Source organism: Schistocerca gregaria, chromosome 7 (genome assembly GCF_023897955.1).
Source record: "Schistocerca gregaria isolate iqSchGreg1 chromosome 7, iqSchGreg1.2, whole genome shotgun sequence".
Lineage (NCBI taxonomy): Eukaryota > Metazoa > Arthropoda > Insecta > Orthoptera > Acrididae > Schistocerca > Schistocerca gregaria.
In genome coordinates, this window is record NC_064926.1 from 73,953,320 (window position 1) to 73,970,161 (window position 16,842).

General features: G+C 41.7%; 1 protein-coding gene across 3 annotated transcripts in view; it reads left to right on the forward strand.

Annotated features, from left to right (window-relative positions):
- Positions 1-16,842, forward strand: part of LOC126281773 (UHRF1-binding protein 1-like) — a 360,711-nt gene that overhangs the window by 195,383 nt on the left and 148,486 nt on the right. For 2 of the 3 annotated variants that reach the window (XM_049980977.1, XM_049980978.1), the window contains exon 15: positions 9,837-9,971. In XM_049980977.1, the coding sequence (XP_049836934.1) occupies positions 9,837-9,971 (135 nt within the window). Of the gene's footprint in view, positions 1-9,836; positions 9,972-10,177; positions 10,967-16,842 lie in introns of those variants that run through there. The other variant, XM_049980979.1, reaches the window with a different exon arrangement.

Consider the following 16,842-nt stretch of genomic DNA (forward strand, 5'->3'; position numbering starts at 1 on the left):
TTCTGCTACATTTGAAGATGAACAATACGGAATTTGTATTTACTTCGTTGGATAATGTATGAAAATGCAGTGGTCGAAACTCAGGATGGAGGAAAAAAAAGCTCGTCTTCCACCTTTTTTTTAAAATTTATTTACTGACGCAGAAGTTTTGGCGCCAGTATTTATCTTTGTGCCTACAAAGCATGCCTGTGTTGCGCTACATATATTCGACGGCAGAAGTTAGTTGCGGCGGCACCTACCAACACTTTTAAGAACTTCCGCTTGCTTTGTACTCGATTCTAAGCTGCAGGTGGTTTTTTGGATTGCAAAATCCGGAAAAAAAGTGCGGCTTAGATTCGAGTAAATACGGTAGCTATTCTCTTTAATAAGCTTCTCCAGATGCACTAATTCTCCGTGAAGGCTATCACCATCCGATATTACAAGTGCCTGATGAATTAAAGTACTCAGAAGATGGGCAGTTTGTGCAGGGTGATGGCAGCTGGATGCCTGAAGATATAGATCTGTATGTGTGGGTTTTCTGTACATCGAATGTCCAAAAGACCAATCATTCTTGCAATGACAAGAATGTAATTTTCTGTGAACATGCAGCTGCCACTTGGTTAAGAGTGGTGGTGAGACACTGCTGTTGTTCTGCATTAACTTACTGCTGGGCAGTAAGACGTCGGAGTATTTCTTCTATCAAGATGATTGTCAGGTGACTTATCACTGACACTAACATGCACAGAAAACGTAACCCTCACCTGTTGCCAAGTTTCTTATATCAAGAAAAAAATATGATATATGGAACATAGTGGTATATTTTCCTGAGGTGAAGCTGACGGTCTTTTCACGGGGAGTCCCTTTTATCAAGAGACATTTGTGAATGCGCCAAGAATTTGACGTAATGAAGGCAGCAACAATGTGACATGGTGGACTCTGCAACAGTTATCTGTAGCGTTCTAGAGGTGGAGTCAAGAAGTCATTGTCGCAAATGTCCATATGTTAACTTGTGAATTTCTCACGTAGACCGAAGTTTTGTTTGTTGGACCCCACGGCTGAGGTGAGTGTGAAAATATTGCATGTGCACAAACATAAATCAGGTGAATTAAGAAATATAACCTACCGTAGTTGTTTGAGGACCGTCTTTCAGAGGAATTTTAAATGGAAAAGTAAGCATTATCAAGCTTAGCTGAGTGTGTACAGTTCACAAAGGAATCCTGATAAACGAGATGGTCAGAATGAAATTTTCACTCTGCAGTGGAGTGTGCACTGATACAAAACTTCCTGGCAGATTAAAACTGTGTGCTGAGCGGAGACTCAAACTCAGGGCCGTTAACTTTTGTGGCCAAGTGCTCTACCATCTGAGCTAACCAAGCACGACTCACACCCTGTCCTCACAGCTTTACTTCCGCCAGTAGATTCATGGTCATCATTGTGAAACACAAACTGGTCAGCCTGTTTTTAGTGCTAAAGATGAGGAGTGTGTCTGTCTCTGGAGTTTTCTAATGCAAAGTTTTGACCACATTTCTGTGCTCTTAAACTTTAGTTGTATGTTACTTTTAAATAAGCTTTTGAAATGTGGTATTACAGAAGAATGCTGAAGATTAAATGAGTAGATCATGTATAATTAATATGGAGGTACTGAGTAGAATTGAGAAGAAGAGAAATTTGTGGTACAACCTGACTAAAAGAAGGGATTGGTTGGTAGGACACACTCTGAGGCATCACCAATTTAGTACTGTAGGGTAGCTTGGAGGGGGGTGGGGGGGGGGGGGGGGTGATTGCAGAGGTAGACAAAGAGATGAATACAGTAATCAGATTCAGAGGGATGAAGGTTGCGGTAGTTACTTGGAGATGAAGAGGCTTGCATAGCCTAGAGTATTATGGAGAGCTGCATCAAACCAGTCTTTGGAATGAAGACCACAACAACAACATTGAAATTAGCATAAAAATTTAATTATTTTGCTAGATTTATTTTTTAATTATTGATACGTTTTAGAACATTTATAGCCATCCTGGAATTACAACCAATCCACAATTACCACATAAAAGATAATTCGTCATCTTGAAGTTTCTGATCTATTAGACTAAATATCACCCCATTTGACAGTTCTCAGGTATGTATCTGGATAATGTAGGCTACATCTACATCTAAATGGTTACTCTGCAATTCACACTTAAGTGCCTGGCAGAGGGTTCATCAAACCAGTTTCATACTACTACTCTACCATTCCACTCTTGAATGGTGCATGCAAAAAAGGAACACCAAAATCTTTCCGTCCGAATTCCGATTTTTCTTATTTTATTATGATGATCATTTTTCCCTGCGTAGGTGGGTGTCAACAAAATATGACACTACCTTGCGGAATGCCAAATATCACTTGTTTTCTACTCGATGATTTACCGTCTATCACTACGAACTGTGACCTCTCTGAGAGGAAATCATGAATCCAATCACACAACTGAGACGATACTCCATATGCACGCAATTTGATTAATAGTCACTTGTGAGGAACTGTATCAAAAGCCTTCTGGAAATCTAGAAATATGGAATCTATCTGAGTTCCCTTGTCAATAGCACTCATTACTTCATGGGAATAAAGAGCTAGCTGTGTTGCACAAGAACAATATTTTCTGAATCCGTGTTGGTTATGTATCAATAAGTCATTTTCTTCAAGGTGATACATAATGTTCGAGTATAGTATATGTTCCAAAAATACTGCAAATTGAGGTCAGTGATATGGGTCTATAATTCAATGAGTTACTCCTACTTCCTTTCTTGAATATTGGTGTGAGCTGTGCTACTTTCTGGTCTTTAAGAACAGACCTTTTGTCAAGTGAGAGGTTGTATGCGATTGCTAAGAAAGGCACTGTTGTGTCTGCATACTCTGAGAGGAGCCTGATTGGTATACCATTTGGACCAGAAGGCTTGTCTTTCCTATGTGATTTGAGTTGTTTCGCAACACCTAAGATATCTACTTCTATGTCACTCATGATAACAGCTGTTCTGGTTTCGAATTCTGGTATATTTACTTCGTCTTCCTTCGTGAAGGAATTACAGTAACCTGTATTGAGTAACTCCGCCTTAGTGACACCATCATCGCTAACATTTCTGCCGCTATTGCGCAGTGACGGTATTGACTGTTTTTTGCCACTAGTGTACTTTAATTATGACCAGACTCTCTTTGGGTTTTCTACTATATTTTGAGACAATATTTCATTGTGGAAACTATTAAAAGCATCTCACATTGATGTCCGCACTAAATTTTGAGCTTCCGTGAAACTTAGCCAGTCTTGGACATTTTGTGTCCTTCTGAATTCGGCATGCTTTTTTGTTGCTTCTGCAACAGTGTTCTGATGTGTTTTGTGTACCATGGTGGATCAGTCCTGTCTCTTATTAACTTAAGCAGTATGAATCTATCTATTGCTGTTGATACTGTATATTTGAATTTGACCCAAATCTGGCCTACACTTACATAATTAGCTTGGAAGGAATGGAGACACTCTCTTAGGAGCACATCAAGTGAATTTTTATCTGCTGCTTTAAATAGATATATTTTGTATTTATTTTTAGTGGTTTTGTAAATAAAATAGAAAGAAACTTCCACATTGGAAAAATATATTACAAACAAAGATTCCAAGACTTACTAAGCGGGAAATGTCTGCTTGTGTCTGTGTATGTGCGGGTGGATATGTGTGTGTGTGTGTGTGTGTGTGTGTGTGTGTGTGTGTGTCTGTGTGTGTGCGCGAGTGTACACCTGTCCTTTTTTCCCCCTATGGTAAGTCTTTCCGCTCCCGGGATTGGAATGACTCCTTACCCTCTCCCTTAAAACCCACATCCTTTTGTCTTTCCCTCTCGTTCCCTCTTTCCTGAAGAAGCAACCGTTGGTTGCGAAAGCTAGAAATTTTGTGTGTGTGTTTGTGTGTTATTTTATTGTGCCTGTCTACCGGCACTTTTTAGTGGTTTTGGTGGATATGGTTTTGAACCTCACTGCAGTGACCTTGTCTTCACTAATCCCTGTATCCGTCATGATGCTCTCTATTAGATCAGGATTATTTATGCCAAAGAGGTCAAGTGTATTTTCACAATCATTTACAATTTGTGCCGGCTCATGAACTGATTGTTCAAAGTAATTCTCAGAGAAAGCATTTAGTACAATTTCGGAAGATGTTTTCTGTCTACCACCGGCTTTGAACATGTATGTTTGCCAACCAATTGAGGGTAGATTGAAGTCTGCACCAATTATAACTGTATGGGTGGGGTACTTATTTGTAATGAGATTCAAGTTATCTTTGAAGTGTTCAGCTATTATATCATCTGAGTCAGGGGGTCGGTAGAAGAAGCCAATTATTATTTTGGTATGGCTGTTGAGTATAACCTCTACTCATAGTAATTCACAGGAACTACCTATTTCAACTTCAATACAATATAAACTACTACCAATAGACACAAACACACCACCATCTACTTTATTTAATCTAGCCTTTCTGAACATGATTTGTGCCTCTGTAAAAATTTTGGCAGAATTTATCTCTGGCCTTAGTCAAATTTTTGTTCCTATAATGATTTCAGTTTCAGTGCTTTCTATCAGCGCTTGAAGCTCTGGTACTTTTCCAAAACAGCTTTGACAATTTACAACTACAATACCGACTGTTGCTTGGTCCATTGTCGTTGTTTCTTTGCCCTGTACTCTTTGAGACTAGAGCCCTTTTTGATCTTTCCCAGAACTGTCTAACCTAAGAAACCGCCTAGCCCACGGCACACAGCCCCTGCTACCCATGTAGCCTCCTCCTGTGTGTAGTGGATACCTGACTATTTAGCAGAACCCGAAACCCCACCACCCTGTGGCACAAGTCTAGGTATCTGCAGCCTTCATGGTCACAGAACCGTCTGAGCCTCTTCATCTTGCTAGCAAGAATGGCAGTCTTCACCAACTCAGATAGCCACCGGAAACCAGAGAGAATATCTTCTGATCCATAGCGATACACATTATTAGTGCTGACATGAGCCACCACCTACAGTTGGCTGCACTCCGGAAGGACCCTTTCCACATCTTGCATGGCACGCCCTGGTATGCACATGGAGTGCACATTGGCTTACTTCCTGTCCTTAGCTACCATACCCCTAATGGGCTCCATCACCTGCTTAACATTGGATCTTGACAAGTAATCCCGCCCTCTGCACTTGTCAGGACCTCTGAGGAAGACCAGCCATTGCCACAACAGGCGAGTCTGTCCTTGCTGGTTCAGAAGTACTTTCACCAGTGGGCAGCACCTCAGGCCTGTTACGGAGGCATAAGGATACAGCCTTGCAGCCAGCACCAACTTTTGCCTTCCGCCCAGGGATTCGTGACCCCGTCATGGTTCACCAATCACCGTCAGGCAAGTGTCGACCAGCAGGGATGTCCGAATCCAAGTGTGCAGCGGCATCAGAGATCCCAGGCGATGCTATAGGTTCCAGAGGCACCAAAGCACTTGCCTTAAGTGTCCCAATGTCACTGCAGCCCAAGGCAACAGCCTGGAGCCTGTTGATCATGGAAAACACAGCTTCCAGCTGTTTACGGACGGTGGCCAATTCTCCCGGATCTGTACACAACAAGCGCAGTCCCTATCCATCCCTAACAATTTTTTTCTCTTTTTTTATCTCACAAGCCATTCAAAACAAATAGATGACTGATGACTGTGCGAATTTACACTATTCAGGTACTAAAATGCTATGCTACCTTCTCAAATACTATAATACACCTGAAATTTGTGAGTTAAACTATGCAAGTACCCAAAAACACGCAAAGAAATTAAGCATTAAACTATGAAACAAAGAAGTGAGCTCAAAGTAAGACTTGCTGCCATTGCTGCTTATCGAATGGCGGCAGGGAGCTCACTGGCTGTGACCAACCGACACTGGCCGTCATCTTGAGATCATATTTAAATGGGGCAACTAACCACCATCTCCAAGTGAGTATGCAGATGTATTGTCCCTGTGGAATTGATTTTCCAACAGAATTGGCGTCTCCTATATACATATTTTCGAGAATATACTTTCAGCAAAAGTTAAAAAAGCAACAAATTTACAAGTAGCCTCCAGTGGTTTCCTCCATGGTTCAAATTGAAGAGCATAGCATATTTGTTGATCACTATGACCTTTTTGCTTAAAAACAACTTTAATATGGTCCAATTCTTGTTATCAAATTTTCTGTGTCAGAAATGCCATAGGCATTTGCGCATGACCGCAGTACATTGATGTGGTGGATGACAGCAGGTCACGTGAAAATAATGGTCAGTATGCATAGGTTTACAATATACACTGTGCCTCAAAGTCCGATCATTGTTTCTGTAAACAATAACATGAAAGAAAGGTAGTTTGCCATTATTTGCAACTTCCATCATAATTTTCATGCTAGGATGGAGACAATTAAAATGATAAAAAAAATGTTTCAAAGTATCAGTCCCATCAGGACAAACCTTAAAAAGTATCAACTTATCTCCAAAAACAGGTATGTTTAATAAACAAACTCCTGAGCGCCATGTCTTCAAAGTCTTTCATAAAACGATTGGCAACTATGTGGAAAGGGTGCTACCCATAGCCACTCAGTTTGCTCAAAATGTCAACTGCACATACGGTTCACGTCCACGCTGTCGCAGCATGCTACCAGTGTTAAAGACTGCGATGGAGCTCCGTATGCCACGGCAAACTGGCTGACACTGATGGCGGCGGTGCACAAATGCTGCGCAGCTAGCGCCATTCGACGGCCAACACTGCGGTTCCCGGTGTGTCCGCTGTGCCGTGCGTGTGATCATTGCTTGTACAGCCGTCTCGCAGTGTCCGGAGCAAGTATGGTGGGTCTGACACACCGGTGTCAATGTGTTCTTTTTTCCATATCCAGGAGTGTATGTTGTGCTCTTCAGTTTGGATCAACAGGGAAGCCATTGGAGGATACTTCTAAATGTGTTGCTTTTTTTATCTTTGCTTTATTGTATTTATTTATTCACATGTCTAGTTCCGCAGGACCAAATTGAGGAGCATATCTCCAAGTTCATGGAACGTGTCAGTACATGAAATTACAACATAAAAGTAATAACACATAAAATAAAATGTTTATGAACCCAAAAAAAGTCAAGTCATAAGTCTAAGTAAATGCAATCAACAATATAACACAGCAGTCAGCTTAATTCTTCAAGAAACTCCTCAACAGAATAGAAGGAGACACCTGTGAGGAAACTCTTCAGTTTAGATTTGAAAGTGCATGGACTACTGCTAAGATTTTTGAATTCTTGTGGTAGCTTATTGAAAATGGATGCAGCAGTATACTGCACACCACTCTGCGCAAGAGTTAAGGAAGTGCGATCCAAATGCAGATTGGATTTCTGCCTAGTATTAACTGAGTGAAAGCTTCTAATTCTTGGGAATAAGCTGGTATTGTTAACAAGAAATGACAGTAAAGAACATATACCGTATATTGAGAGGCCATTGTCAAAATACCCATACTAGTGAACAGGAGTCAACAAGAGGTTTGTGAACTTAAGACATTTATTGACCGAACTGCCCATTTCTGAGCCAAAAATATCCTTTTGGAATGGGAAAAGTTAACCCAAAATATAATACAATATAATAATACATAAGGAAATGAAAATAAGCAAAGTAAACTACTTTTCGTGTCAAACGATCACTTGCTTCAGAAACCGTTCGAATAGCACAAATGGCAGCATTAAGTCTTTGAACCGGATCTTGAACGTGGACTTTCCACAAAAGTTTACTATCTATCTGAACACCTAGAAATTTGAACTGTTCTGTTTCACGAATCATATGCCCATTCTGTGAAATTAAATGTTGGGTTTTGTTGCATTGTGTGTTAGAAACTGTAAAAACTGAGTCTTACTGTGATTTAGCATTAGTTTATTTTCTACAAGCCATGAACTTATGCCAAGAACAGCGCTACTTGAAACAGAACTAATGTTGCACACAACATTCTTTACTACCAAACTAGTATCACCATCAAACAGAAATATTTTAGAATTACCCATAATATTAGAGGGCCTATCATTTATGAAGTGTGCTGAAAGTATAACCTCAAAAATTTCAAGAATATGAAGATGAGATGACATCAAAAATGTTTTATGTCAGTTTCTAAGATTATAACCCTTCATGAATCAGTAAAAGATGACTTTAGATTGAGGAAATCCAGAGTATACAGAATTCCTTGTTGTTGTGGGATGGATTGTATTGGCCAAACTATCTGTACTGTTCAGGACTGATGTGTAGAACACCATCATGACACTTTTATGCCCCAGACAGAGAAACCCATAATGGCAGAAAACCATCTCAATAAGGTACATGTGATGTTTATAATTGAGATGCAAATAGCCACTCCTGCTTCCTGCTACTGGGAATGTGTTGTAAAGGAATCTGTTGAAATTCAGTTATCTGATAATATTATTAATAGGTCTAAGGGCCCCCATTATCTAAGAAGTGGAATGTGATTTTATTTGGTATTAAACATTAGCAGTGTACATTGCATCCAGTGGATTCTTTTAGCTAGTGTCCTGCAAGCGATGTATTGTTTTGCCTATTTCTTACACCTTTGCACGACAAGTTCACTTGCGCTGGTGGACAGCATTGCTGCTGCTTGTGCACACGTGGTGAGCCTGCCACAGTGTATAAAGGAACCGCCGATTCTGTTGGAAACTCAGTTTTGGAGAGATTGTGCATCAGCATACCCACCTGAAGATGGCAACCAGTTGTTGCATATCTGAGAAGACTATCATCATCAGTCAATATGCTGGTTAATCATTTATGCTTGTGCATATTTGATTGCTTTCTTCAGGATTATTTTCAATAACAGTGTCCATTTGTGTAGCCATTTTATTGAATAAAATAGCAAACGGGTCCACATGGGATATCTAGCTTCTTTGAAATGGACCAAGGCTCGTAGTCTGTGTATCAACCCAAATTTAAGCTTTCAGTGATTTTTATAAATTTCTTCAGAGAAATGCCAGGATTGTTCCTCTTAAGGCCATTATTGATTCTTCTACCAACTCTTGTTCAGATTTCTCCAGCGAACTTAGTATTGGAGGAAAACTGAACACCCTCTTTAATTTTTCCCCCCTTTCATCATTTTCACATCACTAGAAATAAAATTATGGAATCTTACTGTCATGCATAGCCTTTTGCTCTTCATAAGAAGAACTTTCCATCTCTTTCTCTCTCTCCTCATCCTCATCACATTCCACTATTACTTGTGTTAGTGTCTTTTTTTTGCTTTATCCCAATAACACCATCTTTGAAGTCATTTTATTTTTCACTCCTTACCCATAACACAGAGAATGATTTTTATGCCTTAAAAACTGATAAATTTAAAATCTAAACTTCCTATACAAACCTGTCTTATTGACAGTGTTTTAGGAATTATATCTTGTGTCTCAGCTTCTCTTGGCAAGTAATTGCATTATGCCACAATAAGTGGAAATGGTTTGGGAGCAACAGTTGAAGTTGTTCAACATGGGTTTAAAATCCATTCTGCCTATCCTTGGTTCAAAATGTGCCTACATTGGTCTCAACAAGGGAGCAATCATTGCAGGAGCAGAAAGTATATTTTCAACCCAAGTTTGTGGTCCTAATTTAACAGGTGTTCATTTTAATAATAGTATATCTTCTGTGAAACAGAAACAACATAGGAAAGCAAATGATTTCATTTAAATTGTAAATTAAAATGTTTTCACAAGAAGGCATTCTGATGTGTTACATGAAGATATTATTAATGTACTTACTTGAATTGTATACTATGTTTTTCTTATTTTTCTGTGTTAATTTCAGACCTTTAATTTCATAGTTCTGTTATAAATATGTAACTGTTTACTAGGTATCCTTGGCTACAATCAAGTGTGGCCAGGTAGCAGTGATCCAGCAGTCACAGGGATTCCACTCAGTATTAAAGTTGCAGATAGCCAGGATTGTGACAGATGAATGTGGAGCTATTCCGCTTGATGAGTTTCAGGTAATTGGTGAAACTGAGTTACTACACATCCTTTTGCCATTTTTATTTCTCTGTGAACTCACAAACATAAGGATTTTACTTAGAAAAATATTACTTGTAACATGTTACAGTGCCTTGAACAATGCTCTTGACATAAGGCTGAAACGTGACGTGTGTAATGCAGTTGCCATAAGTGTTCTTATTTTAAACTAATATACATTTTTCAGATTGAAGGCAAGACCATTTGGTTTCCATTTAGGGAATATATTCCAGTACCTGCTGTTTTCACAGAAAATAATAAAAGTGAGAAGTAAAAATTAATTTGATATGCTTGAGAGGGTTTCACACCATTTTAATGATGTAGCTGTACATTTTGTATTTAGTAATTGCCACTACACCATTAAATTTGTTTCTGCTTGGTAGAAGTCATATAAGTAACTGACATCATAGTTTTGATTAACTGTTCTTACATTTTGTTAGTGTAATGTTTAAAAATAAGTAAATAATGAAAGAAGTATTAAATAGCATCTTTAGTGAATATATAAATTAAGATGTAAGTCAATGAATAGCAACAGACTTTCATTGTGGAGGATTCAGTATTTGATGCTAGAACCACAGACCCAGTGTGCATCAGTACCTCCAATAAGTTGGTACAAGTTGTTCCAAATGAGATGTTTTTCCTCTTTAACGCACAAAACAATAAGTGAAAAGGTCACTTATTTTTTGGGTAAACTTAAATAAAATTTATTCTTTCTGCAGAGTCTGAAACATAGTTTATTTAGCTACTTTCCAGAGATTCTGTAATAAGTTGTAATTTTTTTAAAAAATCATATTTTTTCCTATCATGTTGATATACGAGGTGCATTCTAGTTCTAAGGCCTCCGATTTTTTTCTAATTAACTACTCATCCGAAATCGATGAAACTGGCGTTACTTCTTGACGTAATCACCCTGCAGACGTACACATTTTTCACAACGCTGACGGCATGATTCCATGGCTGTGGCAAAGGCTTCTTTAGGAGTCTGTTTTGACCACTGGAAAATCGTTGAGGCAATAGCAGCATGGCTGGTGAATGTGCGGCCACAGAGAGTGCCTTTCATTGTTGGAAAAAGCCAAAAGCCAAAAGTCACTAGGAGCCAGGTCAGGTGAGTAGAGAGCATGAGGAATCACTTCAAAGTTGTTATCACGAAGAAACTGTTCCATAATGTTAGCCCGATGTGCGGGTGCATTGTCTTGGTGAAACAGCACACGCGCAGCCCTTCTCAGACGTTTTAGTTGCAGTGCAGGAAGGAATTTGTTCTTCAAAACATTTTCGTAGGATGCACTTGTTCCCGTAGTGCCCTTTGGAACGTAATGGGTCAGGATTACACCCTCGCTGTCCCAGAACATGGACACCATCATTTTTTCAGCAGTGGCAGTTACCCGAAATTTTTTTGGTGGCGGTGAATCTGTGTGCTTCCATTGAGCTGATTGGCGCTTTGTTTCTGGATTGAAAAGTGGCATCCACGTCTCATCCATTGTCACAACTGACGAAAAGAAAGTCACATTCATGCTGTCATTGTGCGTCAACATTGCTTGGCAACATTCCACACGGGCAGCCATGTGGTCGTCCGATAGCATTCGTGGCACCCACCTGGATGACACTTTTCGCATTTTCAGGTCATCATGCATGACTGTGTGCACAGAACCCACAGAAATGCCAACTCTGGAGGCAATCTGTTCAACAGTCATTCGGTGATCCCCCAAAACAATTCTCTCCACTTTCTCAATCATGTTGTCAGACCGGCTTGTGCGAGCCCGAGGTTGTTTCGGTTTGTTGTCACACGATGTTCTTCCTTCATTAAACTGTTGCACTCATGAACACACTTTCGACACATCCATAACTCCATCACCACATGTCTCCTTGAACTGTTGATGAATTTCAATTGGTTTCACACCACGCAAATTCAGAAAACGAATGATTGCACGCTGTTCAAGTAAGGAAAATGTCACCATTTTAAGTATTTAAAACAGTTCTCATTCTCGCCTGGCGGTAAAATTCCATCGGCCGTATGGTGCTGCCTTCTCTGGGACGTATTGACAATGAACGCGGCCTCATTTTAAAACAATGCGCATGTTTCTATCTCTTTCCAGTACGGAGGAAAATAATCGGAGGCCTTAGAACTTGAATGCACCTCGTATTTCAACCACCTATGTACACATCCATATCAGTGAAATTTCTATCAGTTTTAAAAAGTCAGCTAGAATCATTCAACATTTTAAATGTGGATGCAACGTGATGTACATAATTGGTTGGTTGCAGATGGATGTTTGGTAGCAAAGTGTTCAGACGAATGCCCCTATTCATGTATTCACTACTCAGTTCACCTTCTAAATGACCTGCAGACTGGATTTAGAGTTGCTAGTATCATAGAGCAACAAAAGCTTTCCTCAATGGAGCGTCATGTTTGGTTAGACTGTAGAATGTATCATTACATTCCTGTATATAAGGTAAGTTGGAATGCACAAATGACAAGGTCCAGTGTGACATGGAATAAACATGGCATACACATCCAACAAAAACTCCATCTGTCATCACATTCTTGTATGTTGGCATCAACTTCAAGAAATGAGAAGTTTGAGAAGACATGACAGTAAATGAAGATCGTAAGAAGAAAGGATATGAAGTGTTTGGTTCTGGCTGCAATAAACAATGGTCCTCATGTCAGCTTAATAGGAACTGCTGCAGTTACTGGTATCAGTCTTACATCTGTGTGATGAACAGTACATGGTCACAAGTTTTGCACATACCTTCTGTCACTTACACAGCATTACACAGCAGCTGTGTGGGAACAGTTGGAATTGGAGAGCAACTTCCTGCAAATGTGTCATGATTAATTCCACTCTGTACATGTTACATAGTTTACGTTCTCTTATTAATCCAAGATCACATATTATGGTGCCATGTACTGTCATGTGTATTATTGGCCACAGAAATTCATAGGTGGGCACTTTGTGTTGATTTTCAAAGAAGGTAGTCTGTCAGTATGTGGCATGGAAATGAAATAATCAGTTCACACTAATTACCCTGGTGAAATATATCAAGCTTTTATCATTGACAATTTAGGTGTTTTTCTTGAAAATGTCAGTCTGGACATTAGAGGCTGTACGTAGATACAGGTCAGTGGTTATCCAGCCCACTCTGTGTATGACATGAGAACTCAACAATTGATTTCATGGAAGCTGGTTAGGGTGGAGTGACCCGTACGGTTGGTTGGCTTAACACTGATGTCTTGTGGTGGGACTGAGCAAGGTTGTGCATCAGTTAGACGCACTTGACTTGCATTCAGGAGGATTGCAGTAGAAATCTGCAACCACCCATCCTGATTTAGGTTTTCTGTGATTTCCCCAAAATGCCCTAGGCAAATACTGGATTGGTTCCTTCGATAGACCATACCCAATGTTCTAACCTGTCCTTAAAACTATCCAAGCTTGTGCTCCATCTCTGATGACCGTGATGTCATTGGGACATTAAACCCTAATCTTTCATCCTTCCTTTCTTTTGGTGAGTATATCTATAAAACTGTTTGTCACCGAACCCGTAACCCCAAATGACTGCCCCCGGTGGGCGTGGGTGATAGAATAGGCCTGAGGTATTCCTGCCTGTTTTAAGAGGCGACTAAAAGGAGTCTCACTCCTTTCGGCCTTTATGTGATGGTCCCCTGTAGAATTTGACCTCCATTTTTCAAAATTTTACCGAAGAATGAGCCAATTGGGGAATGGCGCCTTACATGGTGCATCGTATCCATCGTGTATTGAGATCTTTAGCCCACGTGCTCATCATGGCATTACAATCCTGCTGATCCTCCATCTCTTGAGTGAGGACATCTTCCTGGGTGTAGTTTCCTCCACCCACTGTACAGTGTCGTTTTCTGCGCCAACAGTGACCATGGAATTCTTTGCACGTCATATCCAGCATGGTAGCCAGTCTGTTGTGGTGGGGCCACCATGTACCCCCCTGACTAAACAGGGATCACTCTGCTGATGCCTGTGCCATTAACTCCTCACATATGCCAAAGACTAGATGCCCGTCACCATGGGGCGACGGGACTCCCTGCAATGGCCATCCTACCAGGTGGCCTTTGCTACGGCTGGATGGCACCCATGGGGAGGGCCCTGGTTGCAGTGAGTGGCATCACGGTGGATGACACACTATGAAGTGTACCATGTCATCACTTGCTTGTGATCAAATGCCAGCAGTCTCTAAGCATTCGAAGTCTCAGTGCAATGCAAGGAAGTATGATCCTAAATTGTTCCCCTCCCTGGCCACACCATGTGAGGAACATCAGGCTAAGGATGGCAGTGAACCTTATTTGCCCCAGTACCTCATATGTATGAGAGCTGATGGGGATCCTTTGTCTTGATGATGCCTCAGTTTTTTGTAGAGCATTTACAGGTTTGGGGAGGTGGAGTGCTTGTCCAAAATGCGGTCAGAGTCACTCTTGATAAAAACCGCATCCTCTGCCCACTCACGGGTATTACTTGCTTGTGGCAAGCTGGGGAATGTTTTCATTACCATAATGCCTCATAAGAGCTTAAATATGGCCCAGGGCATTATATTCCACAGAGACCTTCTTTTGCAGTCTGAAGACGAGCTGCACACCAACTTAGAGTGACGAGGAGTTCATTTCGTCCGGCGTATCAATCAGGGTCCAAGGGATAATCAGGTTGCCACCGGTACCTTCATCTTGGCCTTCGAGGGTGACACATTACAAAAGCAGGTAAAGGGATGTCAAGCCATATATCCCTTCCCCAACGTCGTGCTTAAAGTGCTGGATGTTTGGCCATATGTCATCCCTCTGTACTTCGAGCATGACATGTCGAGGTTGTGGATGTCCATCCCATCCTAATGCTCAATGTGTCCTGCCTCCCATCTGTGTCAACTGCAGAGAGCATCATTGCTCTGTACTTTCTGTGCCCAAATTGGTGCCTCCCATAGTAGCCCCCCACTCCCCTGTATTCAGGAGAGTGATGTTCCGCAGGGCCCTGTATTCAGTGTATCTCTATTTTTTGTGGCCATTAACAGTCTAGCAGCAGCTGCAGGGCCGTCAGTCTCCCCTCCTCTGTATGCGGATGACTTCTGCATTTCGTATTGGTACTCCAGTACTGGTGTTGCTGAGCGGCCCCTTACAGAGAGCCATTCACAAGGTGCGGTCATGGACTCAAACCCACAGCTTCACGTTTTCAGCTGGAAGTCATGTGTCATGCACTTCTGCCGTTGTCGTATCGTTCATCCGGAACCTGAACTTTACCTTAATGACAATCCACTCACTGTAGTGGAGATATATCGATTTTTAAGACTAGTTTTCAACACCCAATTTACTTGGCTATCTCACTTTAACCGGTAGTGCTGGCAGCACCTCAATGCTCTCTGGTGCCTGAACAACGCCACCTGCGGTGCAGATCACTCTACGCTGCTGTATCTCTGCAGAGCCCTTGTTCAATCCCGCCTTGACTATGGGAATCTGGTTTACGGTTCGGTGCCACCCTCAGTGTTGTGTTTACTCAACCCAGTGCACCACTGTGGCGTTCGCCTAGCGACGGGAGCTTTTTGAATGACTTTGGTGACCAGTGTTCTGGTGGAGGGCGGAGCTCCTCCATTGCGGGTCCAACGTACGCAAACTGCTGGCCAGTTATGTTGCACATACTTGTAGGTCTCTTGAGCATCCGAATTACTGTCTCCTTTTGCCACCCACAGGAGTTCATCTCTCGCATTGGTGGCCCAGATCAGGGCTCAAGATTTTGTTCCTTGTTTGCTCCCTTCTCTCCGAACTGGAGTCCTTCCCTTTACCACCACTACTTGAAGTCCATTCACGTATACCTCCATGGTGTACACCTTGGCCAAAGCTTCGTCAGGATCTTTTGCATGGCCCTAAGGACTCCATTAACCCCGACACTCTCCACAGTCACTTCCTCTCGATTCTTGATGTGTTCCAGGGCTCTGAAGTTGTTTGCACCAATGGCTCAATGGTTGATGGTAATGTTGGCTATGCCTATGTCCACAGGGACCGTGTTGAACAGCATTCTCTGCCCACTGGCTGCAGTGTATTCACTGCACAGCTTGTGGCCATATCTCGTGCGCTTCAGTACATCCATTCCTGTTCTGATGAATCATTCATTATCTTATCTGACTCCCTGAGCAGCTTACAAGCTATCAAACAGTGCTACCCTCGCCATCCTTTGGTAGCAAACAGCCAGGAGTCCATCTGTGCTCTGGAAATGTCCAGTTGTTCAGTGGTGTTTGTGGATCCCAGAACTCATCAGAATCCCAGGCAACAAACTTGCTGACAGGCTGGCCAAACATGCTACTTGGAAATTGCTCCTGGGGATGGGCATCTCTGAAACAGACCAGTTTTGTCTCATGGTGCAAGGTTTTTCGGCTTTGGGAGATGAAGTGGCATAACAGTATGCACAACAAACTGCGTGTCAGTAAGCAGACTGCAGATGTGTGGAAGTCTTCCCTGCGGGCTTCTCACAGGGAATCAGTTGTCCTTTATCGGCTCCGCATTGGCCATACGTGGCTCATACATTGGTTACCTGCTCTGTCGTGAGGATCCACCTCAGTATTGCTGCGGCTCCCAAATGACAGACGTCCAGCTCCTCCTGGACTGCCCACTTTCAGCTGCACTGTGGTGGACTTCTAACTTGCCCAATGCCCTACCTTCGGTGTTGGGCAACAATGCCTCAACAGCACCTTTTGTCCTACGTTTTATTTGTGAGGGTGGATTTTATCATTTGATCTGAGTTTTAGCACATGTCCTTTGTCCCTCTGTGTCCTGCACCCTAGGGCTTTTAGGATGGAGGTTTTAATGTGTTGCAGAGTGGCTGGCTTCTCCTTTTTTATTCTCATGGT